This window comes from Rhinolophus ferrumequinum, chromosome 14, assembly GCF_004115265.2.
Source record: "Rhinolophus ferrumequinum isolate MPI-CBG mRhiFer1 chromosome 14, mRhiFer1_v1.p, whole genome shotgun sequence".
Lineage (NCBI taxonomy): Eukaryota > Metazoa > Chordata > Mammalia > Chiroptera > Rhinolophidae > Rhinolophus > Rhinolophus ferrumequinum.
In genome coordinates, this window is record NC_046297.1 from 56,932,178 (window position 1) to 56,944,323 (window position 12,146).

At 43.6% G+C, this 12,146-nt stretch overlaps 1 protein-coding gene across 2 annotated transcripts in view; it reads right to left on the bottom strand.

Annotated features, from left to right (window-relative positions):
- SAMD12 (sterile alpha motif domain containing 12) overlaps positions 1-12,146 on the bottom strand; it is a 361,872-nt gene that overhangs the window by 45,033 nt on the left and 304,693 nt on the right. The window contains exon 5 of one of the 2 annotated variants that reach the window (XM_033126117.1): positions 648-743. The exons of the other annotated variant lie outside the window; for it this stretch is intronic. Within the exon in view, the coding sequence (XP_032982008.1) occupies positions 721-743 (23 nt within the window). The 3' untranslated portion in view covers positions 648-720. Of the gene's footprint in view, positions 1-647; positions 744-12,146 lie in introns of those variants that run through there. 2 annotated transcript variants of the gene reach the window in all.

Here is a 12,146-nt window from a genome sequence, read left to right on the forward strand (position 1 = left end):
ACCTAAAGTCTCCATGATACCTCTTTTTATTTATGTGAACCAATAGATTCCAGTTTGAGTTGGATTTTCTGTAACATGCAGCAAAATCATAATCATTGAAGGAGATGTAAAGACAGACCATACCGATATCATCTGGTGAGTGCTATAATAAATATATAAATAGCGTGATACGGGATTTTTAAAAGAGAGACACTGACCCCAACTCTAGGATACAGGGAACAATTTCTAAGGAAACGACGATTTAACTGAGCTTTGAAGGATGAACTAGTTAGGTGGGGAAGGAGTTTCAGGCGGAGCAAACAGCGTGAATACAGGTACCAAGGCATGAACGATATAATATTTGTGGGGCACATCCAAGAGGTCGGTGTTACTAGGTGATAAAGCACAAAGCTGGGCTGGCTGACAATGTGGCCGGAGAGGAGTTTGGATTTCACTCAGATGAAAAGCCGGCAGGGTTTTAGGTACAGGAGTCATGTGTCCAGATCTACCTATGGCTGTAAAATGGAGAAGATAATGAAAGGAGGCAGGAAACTCAATTAGGAGGATTAATTCATTCACATTCACGGACTATGCCAAATGGTGCCAGGCACTCACATGCAATGAATGATGAGGAAAAGGGACACAGTCTCTGCCCTCGAGGAGCTTGCTGTTGGTTGAGGTTATCGTACAAGTTCCGGTAAGAGATGGTAAGAGGCAGAACGAACGAGAGTGGCTCTGGAGCTAGACAGGCAGGTGTATTTCACCTGTGGAAGACATGAAATTCATATAAAGTATGAAGGGTGCTTTTCTTGCTCTAAGTATAGCCTACTTCCAAATGATCAATTGTTTTCCAAACACCAAAGGCAATGACCCCACTTCTGCTCATAACACAGAAATCAGGTGGTGTGGTTTCCAGTGAATACTTTCCTCTTTATTATTCCCTATGGAATCCTGTTTTTGCTGTTGGCTACTCTTGTATGAGCATTGGCTCTGACTGTGGAAAGACAAAAAGACTGTTAGCTCGGGGTCAGACTGGGGGCTGACACCAATGAATTGGTGGTGGCTCCATGAAAGGTGGCGTGGAGAAGAATATGAAGGTCGTTCAGATTGATTTTCAATGTCTGCCATGGGCACGGGAAGGATCCGATGGAGATAATGATGGTATATTTGAGCCTGGTCTTAGTCCGCTGTTTGTTTTGGCCACTCTGATAAAATGATGAGTGAGTAGGTAAGTTTATTTTTTAAAACATTAGAGGATGTAAACCTTCTTCTGAAAAACTGTAAGTGCAACAAATGGAAGCCAATTAAAATAGGATCCGTGCTATCTGACAAAAAGCCCCAGAAAGCTTTCTTATTAAAACACTCTTTTAAACTTCTTAACATATACTTCTCCTCAAAATACTCAACTCACTAAAACAAATCCATTTTAAGATAAATACAGCTATAAGTACCTCTTTATTCATGAGAATCTGTTCATGCTCAAGGACCGTCCACTGAATGGAACTGTTCCTCCTGTCAAAATACTATTTGAACTGACAATCGTTTCATGTTCTTAAAGTAAAAGGAATATAGTGTGTGTGTGTGTGTGTGTGTGTGTGTGTGTTTATATATATATACATATATATATATACATATATACATATAAAATTTTCTTCAGCTACAGTTTCTCTCCTCATTATTTCAGAGATTGCACACAATAGTGCCTTCTAAAAGATTATTTTGTATTTTAGAAAGCAAGGAAGATAATTCTGATGACAGGCAGCTTCTCTAACTAGTCAACTAACTATTGACACGTAGTAACCCCGGCAGTTCTGTATGCTGTTTGGAAGCTAGCAGCAGGCTCCCTCTGCTTTGTTTTCAGCAGAAGCGACAGACCCTTAGAATGATCTCAGATGAAATGTAGGCATCACATAGGATGATATTTTAACTACACCACGAACTTCTGATGGCGTCACGGGTGGAACCTTCAGGGGCCCAGCACACTGCTGCCCTCGTCACCAGTTGGGTGGCCTGGAACACGCAGTGGCCTCTCCATGAACCCAGGCGATTCTGCACTCCAGGTTCGGGGGGAGGGGGGTGGTTCATGGGAGGTTGGAGGATCCGCTGAGAAAACTTCCCCCTGTAACTTCACTCAGGCTGAGCTTCTGGCCTTTGTGACAGGGGGACAGCCAGTCAGGCTGACTAGGAATTTCCCCGATCACACAGGGAGAGTGGTCTGTGTGGGTAGATGGCACACCCCAGTGTGCCAGCATGTCACTTAATTGTCCAGTTCCTGGGATGTGTAGGAGGTCAAGGGAAGGTGGAAACAGCACGGAGTTCGTGCGATCTGTGTTTGAATCCTGGCTTACCGAATACCACCAGCTCACCTCCCTTAGCATGTTATTTAAATGCTTTTAGTCTCACTTTCCTAATATTTAGAATGGGAAAAATAAGACGGTGACATAAGGATGACATAGAGTATCTTGTATCAAGTCCCTGATGCAGTATTTGGCATGCAATGGGCACTCCATACGTTGGAACGACCTAAACTTGTTCAGCTGGATGGGCACCCCCAAGTACCCCAAGTTTTGAAAGGCTGGGCAGGTAAAACATTGACAACAAAGTCAGTCATCTGTGTTTCCCACTGAGTTGTGAAAGCACAGGAGGCCCTGGGCTAAGACCTGAGAGGCAGCTCGCCTCCCGAGGACGGTAATAGTTACCTGGAATATTTCCCCCGTGCAAAGTCCTGAAGTTCTTCGCGCTCGGTCCTCACTACCCTATTACTATTACTGCCATTTAAAATGCGTGAGACATAAGGCGCACAGAGGGGAGGCACCTTGCCTGAGGTTGCAGAACTTGACCCGGAGGCAACACTGCCCCGTATTACAGTTGCAGTCACAGATACCCCCCTGGGGTCTGAGTCAGCGAGACCCAGGATGAAGCCGACAAGCAGTGATGGCGAAGCGGCAGAGATCAGGAGAGGCTTCATGGGGGAAGTGACCTAGGATTATTCCTCAAAACCCTCCAGTTTGGTCTTCAAATTATGCCTTATGTGTAGTAGTGGTAAAGGAAGTTGGGCGGCCTTCACATATAACACAGAGGGGCAAGCAGATGGCTCAGAGGACAGCAGGGTCCCTGCCGCTGCAATCAGGGTATCAAAGCAAGCCCTGCTTTGGTTATAAATAAGGTGATTATCTTGTCTGAAATGAGGCAGCAGAGGAAATCCCTCACCTGAAGGTTTCATGCTAGATCTTTTAACAGCCCCACCTTCTCTGCGAGTACCGATAGACCTCAGCTTTTTGGTTACTCTGCTTTAGATGTTCCATCCCCAACGACTTCTTTCTCGGAATGGAAATTTAATCTTCAAAACCGTTCTGCACTGCTGGCCCCAGAATTAAAAGCAAGCACCTTCAATGGTGAAATTAAATGTATTTGCTATACCTGCACGGGTATAAAATTGGATCCAGCATCCATTTGGTTTGCAGGCTCCCACAAAATGCTTTTCGCTATATTCTGCACCTAATACCTAATTAGCAGCTGAAAGGGGGTGACCTCAAAAACCTTGTCTCCTACTTATCCTGACCAAGGTGATCATAAGCCATGAGTGGACGTCCTCTGCTGTTAGCATCCTGGAATTGGCAGGAGTCTTCCTTGGGGAAGTAAATATTCAGTTGACTGAATTTTCATTAGAGAGAGAGAGAGAGAGAGAGAGAGAGAGAGAGAGAGAGAGAGAGACCCAGAGGGAAAGATGCTTCATTATAAATATCTATATTCCATTTTACCTTCTCTTTTCTGAAGCTTCCTGGTTAGGCTGGGCCTGGGAGCCGCAGAAGGCAGACCCTGACGTTTGTGTTGTATGGAGCCAGACTTTAAGAAGAGGCTAAATGAAATAAGACTTGTCCTTCTCAAATCCTATGTCCTGCAACTGAGTTCCTACGGAAACTGTAGTGTGTTTTCTTCCCTACTTTCTTTCAGGACACTTGTGAGCCTAATCGGACACGAAGAGGAGATGGGAAAATGAAGGGAGAATGGGACTGGGTCAGAGTGCTGGAGGCCGGGCCACTTTTGCGAATTCTTGGAGGCCCAGGATGGAGAAGACGGGGTACGCAGGTAGCCAGGGGCTCTGTCAGATGGTCTGGTCTGATTCTCTCCTGTGACAAGTAAGGTCCACAAAAGCTGGGTGTCTTGTCCCAGGTCCCACAGCTTGCTATCGGCAGAGCTGGGAGAATCCTGTCATTTTTCTTTGGCCTGGACAGCATGCTTCTGTCTTGACTAACAGTCATCCGTTCTCCCAGTCCAGCTCCAGGACCCCTTCTTACTGCCTTTATTTGCTTGTTTCTTTTTCTTCCTCCTTTTCTTTTTATCCTGTCTTGTTTTCCTTATTTCTCTTTCTTCTTTCCTCTCTCCTTTCTCTCACTTGTTCTGTCTTTTCCTTCACTTTTTCCACTCTCTTTTCTCTATCTTCCTCCCTCTGCCCCATTTTCTCCCACTCCCCACTTCATCCCACACTCCAGTCCTTTCATTGATCGAATATTGATTGTCTATGACAGGCCAGTAGCTGTACTCGATACAGGGAACACACTGGGGGCCCAAGAAGACCCCATCCCTGCATGGTGCTGGAATCTGAGCCAAGCATTCAGAGGCATAAGGCAAGTCCCCCCTTTTATCCTCCGTGGGTCGCTGGCTGCTCTGGCAGTCCCTGCAGCAGGCCCGGGCCCGTGGGAGTTGCTGCAAAATGTGGCAATGGGGTAAGTGGAGTGTGGTAGCACTGCAGCGAGGACTCCCACAGAGTGAGAAGCCCAGCACAGGTATCACATGGACAGCTTTGAGCAGGGAGAGCTGGCAGCCCGTCGGGGATGAGGAGAGCCCCCTAGCCAGTGCAGCTGCTTTCGTGATAAATGGGACCCTGCCTGGATATTTCTTTGGGAACCAATTACTGAAAATACATATCCAAACATATCCAATTTTTGTGTTTGCCCAAACTAAGAGAGCTGGGATTGGATTGTACCTTAAAGAGAAACCTGTGGAAGGCAGTGCACTGTCAGATTTCCTCGTTATGGACGTGCAGTCTCAGGTATGGCACATGTGATGGTTAATGTTATGTGACAATTTGACTGGGCCACGGGGTGCCCAGATGTTTGCTTAAACATTCCTCTGAGCATGTCTGCGGGGTGTTTCTAAATGAGATTAACAGACTGAGTAAAGTAGACTGTCCTCCCTACTGTGGCTGAGACTCATCCAATCCACTGAAGACCTAAGGAGAAGAAAAGGCTGAGTCAGAAAGACCTCCTCTCCCTTCCCCAACATTGGTTCTGTTTCTCTGGAGAACCCAGACAAATGCATCATGTTTCTCGTCTTGAGTGAAAGAGCTCAGTTGTCTCAATGCCAAAATGGGAAGCGTGGCAAGACATATTTTGCACTATTTCTGTGCAAATGGTTCAATTATATGAAAGCATCATAAACTATGATGTTCTGTATTATTATTTTAAGATAGAATGTCATACATTTTTTTGTATGTAGAAAGACGTACTATATATTCTTCGTATCTCATGGCCAGAGCAAGTTGCCTTATAAACAATGTGTGCCCAATTTGTCTTTGGCCCCATTGCCAGGGACAGCAGGAATTTGGTGACATTTATGTTCCTGAGGTTGCTGATGCTGAGATGAGGACACAAAGTGGTTTTGTATCCTCTGCACCTTGCATAACCTCTGATATTCAGCATGCGTTCAGGTAGTTAAATGAATTAACCCACTAACCCATCTACCAAGCATGGCCAGGCCCCAGAACAGGAAGATAATCTAACCCTAATAGTCAACAGAGAGGGGATTTGGGTGAAACCAAAACTCACTCATTCTTAATTCCAAAATATGTACCGAGTGCCAGCTATGCACAGAGAATAAAATGCGCCGAATGAGAACTACAACACTAAGGCTTGCGGATTATAACTATACCTACTGTTAAAAAGTTCTTACATTTCAATCTTGTTGGAAGGTTCTATTGCATCCAAAAACATTTTAGACATTTCTTAGAAACACTTTTTCAGAAACAGGTAAAGTTTAAATGACAATGACAACCACCCCTATAAGCCTAATAATGCTTAAACCATAGTCTCCTGCAAGTAAAATGGAATCCTATGGGAAAATGGGCCATGTCTGTTGTGGACAAAAGATGACAGAGGGGAGTGGTGCGACTGGGGGCCGGAAGCCACTCCTCTTGGAATATAATTTAAGTTTTGAAAAATCATTCTAGTCCATCCCCTATACATCAGGCATGAGGTTGGAGTGAGTGTTTCCACCCTGGGGTCTTTCACCACCGGCCTAACAGGATGGTGAAGAGCTGCAAAAGTGGCAGCGATGTAACACTCAATCTTCCCAGTAGCCCTTACCAATGCTGCAGCCTCCTTGTTGGAAACAAGAAATTTCCAGAGATTATGATTCATGCCACATGGACAGAGAGAGTGAGCTATGTCGGAAGGGATTTAAGTAATACCCCCTGTGTCATCTATCCATCTTGCCACACTAAGCTCTCTGGAAACAATACTTAATAACACGTTATCTAAATTGTTTCCATTCCCTCTGTCCTGAGGGCCTCACTCCTTCCTCTCCCACCCCCGACCCCATTTCTGCCTGTGACAAATGACTCACAAGAGTCCCTCTGCTTCCTACACGATCAGAGCACATGACAGTGCTTACTGAATGGCCATGCCACTCCTCAAACTTTCCAGCACACAGCTGGCAACTTGTCTTAATCTCCTCGGCCTGTGTTTTTCCATCTTTCGACAGCCCCTCTCATGCTTTGAGATCCACTCTGTTCTCCTAGATTGATTTCAGAGGCTGTGATGGACAGCTCTTAGTTTCCTGTGTATTTGCTCCCCCAAACCAAGGTCTCCTGCTTGAGGGTCCTACAGATCAAGTATTTGTTTTTCTTCCCTTTGGTTTCTCCTATTTCCTTCCCACTGCCTTTCCCAAACGTTCTCTCAATCCTAATTATGATATGCCTCAATTTTGTTGAGGTGATGCCTTCGGAATCTTGACACCTGCACAAACTTTAAATTAATAAGCTCACAGGAGCACCTTCAAATAGATGGTGTAAGCTGTATCACTGATGAAACCAATACAGATAGGAGAATGGACTACAGAAGGAGGAAAAAACAAATACACCTGAATCTAAAAAGAGCCAGTTGTGTGCCTTCTCCTTTCCCATCGTAGAAAAAAAAGAGTAGAAAAAAAAAAAAAGAAAGAAAAAAAGAAATCAAATGAAGTGACCCTAAATCCTATCTTTTGGAGATGGCTATTTTTACATGTTAATATCTATTGTTTTGGAATTTTTCTGGGTATAGTAGATACAGGATGCATTAAATAAATACCTGCTATATACATACGTACACCTGTATTACTCATTACATATAGAACTTATCCTTTGTAACTAGTGCAAACATATGTGGTTAGCCTACAAGTTACGTTTGGGTTATGTTTTAACAATTTCTTTTTACATTTGCTATAAGAAGACATTTCCTCATTGACACAGCTCCATTCCTGGTGTTTAGTTTCCCAGACGAGACCTCAAAAATTAATTTAACCTATGCAGTATAAGAACTTTAGTAGAAAATGGACAAAACAATCAGAAAACCTGTTTTCCAATTTCAGTTCTGCCATTCCCAAGTAAAACCCTGACACAAGCCAAGTTTCAGTCCAAAATGTGTGAGGACCAATAAGGAGGAAGCCCTCATCTTCCCATCTTTAAACGAAAGATAAGAATTCATACCTCAAAGGCTTATAAAAATTCTCTTAAATCACCTATATAAAAATGGCCAGCACCTAGCAGGACTCCATAAATAATTACAAAATGGGTAGCAGGACCTCCTGAACTTACTATTTCTGCGTAGGGGACGGGACGTTTTTTTCAGCCACAGAACCCACTGATCCACGAATCTTGTAGGATGCTTTGGATTCAAGCCGATCGCAAGACATCAACGCAGAACTTCACAAACTGCACTGTGACTGCCCTTCATCCAAACCCTCCTCATCCTTCATTTCCTAATTGGTTACTAATCTTGAGCCCTGCCTGAGCTGAACTCATCTCATACCACTCGACTCTCTGCTCATGATCCAGACACACCAGCCTCCAGAAACGGCTGAGATCGCGTGTAATCATCTCATTAGAAAAGGCATGCAGATCCATTGACTGCTGCTTTTTGTTATATATGTAGACACAACAAAGCTAAGGACCCATCGTGTTCCAAAGTCACTCTGTGTAACTCCTGCTCTGTTCTGGAGCAGGATGCCAGAGACTAAATGCCAGAGAAGTGGTATCTTTCACCCACAACAGCCCATGATTTAATCAGGCACCTTTTGCCAGAGATGTGGTCAGAAGTTACCATAATAAAAAGGGCCCTTCACCCAGCCCAATTAACCAGTGACCTATCTGAAATGTCAAGATGCAGAACCCAAGAGACACAGAGATCTTTTCTGATGGGTGTTGCCTTTTTGAAAACAGAAATAGGAGGTTACTATGTTCGAAGAATTTCTTTTATCTTTCAAGGACTGGAGATTTTCTTGACTTTGGTCACGTCTTGCTGTTTTGATTTCTTCAGCAGAACTCCTCCCTGAAATGACCAGATGACATCTGCATGTACAAGTCGCAGCATCCTTGGGTTCATTCAGGTCAGGGGACACAAAGGGGTAAGCATGGATTCTGGGCCAAGCTCTCAGGGTGATCTTGCTACCAGCATAATCTCAGGCTTTATGTTCTCAGGTGGATACTGGTCCGTCTTGGCCTCTTTCTCAAGGGTCTGGCTGGTCCACAATCACCATCTGGAAACCTGACACCAATGGGGACTGTTGAGACCAGTCATGACCTTGAGAAAACGCAGCAAAGTCAAATGCCATTCTTCTCCCAGTGGTCTGAGTTCTACCAGGCACTGGTCCCTTTTTTATTATGTACATACAGAGCCATTTTTTTTTTACATGAAATGATTTCTTCTGATCTCACACACCATTCAGATAAGAGTTCCCCTGAAGGTTCCTTTATTCTGGCGTGAGAGATGAGTCCTTCTGTAGCAGACAGAAGTAGCCTAACAACTTGGACAAGCAAGCTGTTAAAGATACCTGAGATTCTATCCACCGGTGGCAGGCAGGCAGACCCTGAGCAGTCTTCACCTTTCTTCCTGTCCAGTGGAAAACACACACACTTGCAATGGAGGAAATGAAAGGGGGTGAATTTGTCCTGTGAGCTGAAATCTGCCCGGCCATTCCCAATCTGAGAGCTTAAAAGAGAACGGCAGCAAAACAGGAATGGGGTGATGTTGAATCATTTTATCCTCTCCCTGCCTCCACTGCCCCATGATGACAGTTCTCTTTATCTGTCACATTAGGACTAGCCTGCGCTGGCATTACAAACCACTTTCCTCATCTGGATTTGGAAGCCCTTATCTTTGGCTTACCACACCGTACGTGAGCTTTTTTTTTTTTTTTTTATCCTGACAATCGAGAAGTGAAGTTATATTCTTATTATTCATTCATGTGTTTCCTTCCACAAACATCTTCTGAGTGCCTACTATGTGCCCAGCACCATGCCACTATATTGGGGCTGACGCAGTAGATTTATTTTACTTAAAATCTTGAAGTCCGTCTTGTTGGCTTACATTCTACACCAGGCCCTGTGCAGCCTCATAGACAATATAAATGACATATTACCCCCCTCATATAATTTCCAAATGGAAGCGGGAGTGAGGACGGTGGTGAGAAAATACAAGACAAATGGTTCTCTGAAATGTTTGTACCTAATTGGGAGGAAGGTTTGAACTATTATCAGATATTTCATCCCTCTCTTATTTCATCCTAAATCAAGGATATGGGAAAGTTGGCGTGAGTAATAACAGTCATATTAATAATCATCGTGATGACACCACACCTGGCAGGTGGCCCTAAGAGGAGAAGCGTTAAGAACTGAGAAATAAGAAGGTCTCCGTGTGGCTTGAATAAACCACGTCTGTGTGCCGGGCTCCTACACACCCAGGCCCAAACTCAGGGACTGCTGATTCTCATTCATTCTAGATGCTTTCTATGGAAACTGGCTAACTGCTTTTTAAATTCCCCCCTGATTAGAAATAGCAAATTAGTATTACTTTGATGCTTACAGGAAAATGACAGCTGTCAGCCTCTCAGGGAGAGCGGGGGAACACATAAAAAGCAGTCAATGTAGACACAAGGCCTACAAAAATGTAACAGAGCAGGGATGCAGGCCAATAATTCTAACATGTTTTAATGGTGTTATGAGGGTTAGAGCCAGTATTCTAGTGTAGCAACCCAGGAGCCCATGTTTCACAGGTCAGGATGGGCTCAGCATATTTCAGAGAGATTTCCACATAGAATGGTAAAGGTGGAAAAAGAATGTCTAATGCAGTGGTTCTCAATTAGGGGATGATTTTGCTTTCTAGGGGACGTCTGGCAAAGTCTGGAGATATTTTTGGTTGTCACAGGTGTTTGTGGGAATGGGAGGGGGGTGGGAGTGCCAATTGCCAAAAAGTAGAAGCCAGGGATGCTGCAAAACATCCTACAACACACAGGACAGCCCCCTAGGACATAAAAGTATTGTGGTCCAGTGCTGAGATTGAGAAACTCCGGTGTGATGGAACATGATTTAGTTATTTGAAAAATCCACTTATGTGGCCCACCTCAGTTGGTACCACTGCAGGAGAAGGAGCCATCATTGCGTCTTTTTTTAATTTTTTTTTTTTAATTTCTCTAGCTAGTTTTTTTTTTTAATTAAAGTTTATTGGGGTGACAATGGTTAGTAAAATTACATAGGTCTCAGGTGTGTAACTGTGTAATACAGCATCTATATATCTCATTGTGTGTTCACCACCCAGAGTCTGTTCTCCTTCCATCACCATATATTTGATCCTCTTTACCCTCATCTACCACCTCCACCCTCCTTACCCTCTGGTAACCACTAAACTATTGTCTGTGTCTATGTGTTTTTGTTTCTTCATTTGTTTGTCTTGTTCCTTTGTTGTCAAGGCACCTTTGATCTTCACCATAATCTTGCCAGATAGCTGAGGGAGCCGGCACAATTTCCGCTTTGGAGACAGGAGGAACAGAAAGCTAAAGGGTGTTTCCAGTTGAATACGTGCCCTGAGTCCTCAGCTTGTTCCACAAAACCCTGTTCTCGAGATCTACTTATTTCTAGAACAAAAAGGAGGAATCAACAGAGTGCCAGTTGCTAATATGTATCACATTTGCTTTTAATAAACTAACGAAGTCGTGGGACTTAGGCTTGCATACAGCAGTTCTTTTGTTCACTTGTTCATTTACTCTCCAAAGAGCTATTGAGCATGCAAAATGTGCCAAGCACTATTCTACTGGTGAACAAAACACACATCTCTTCTTACAAAGCTTGTGCCTCTGAAGTATCTCACACTTGCTTATTAAACATGCGGTGACTCTGGATAATATTCTCTGGAATCTAAGCAAAGCCTTACACAATCCCAAATCCTTTCCCTGGGTCCCATACACCTTATCGCTGTGGTCATGCTAATGATTTCTAAACAGGATTTGTATATTTATGTGATTTCTGTACTTGTATTTTCCTCTGCCCCTGACGACATTCTGCCTTCCCATCATCCAGCAAACTCATGCTTTCTTTGAAATCCAGCATAAAGGTTCCCTCATACCAGCTGGTAGCTTTGTCCTCTGGGCTTTCATATTCTTTTCTAAGTATCAGTATGATGTTAGATACTATGGGTATTAAAATTTTTCTGCTTGTGTGTCGGTCTTTTACCCCTAGACTGAGTATCTTCAGGGAGGTCATACCGTGTTTCCTGGAAAATAAGACCTAGCTAGACAATCAGCTCTAATGCATCTTTTAGAGCAAAAAATAATATAAGGCCTGGTCTTATTTTACTATAATATAAGACCGGGTTTTAATATATAATATAATATAATATAATATAATATAATATAATATAATATAATATAATACTTGGTCTTATATTAATTTTTGCTACAAAAGACGCATTTGAGCTGACTGCCTGGCTAGGCCTTATTTTCGGGGAAACATGGTAGTTGTGTTGGAGTCTTCCCCTTGACCTTCCCAGTTCCTTCTTCATTCTGTTCTATGCCCTGGGAGGCCGACCCCTGTGAATGGCACCAGGGGGTTCCGTTTTCCTCTGGCTACCAGGAGGGAT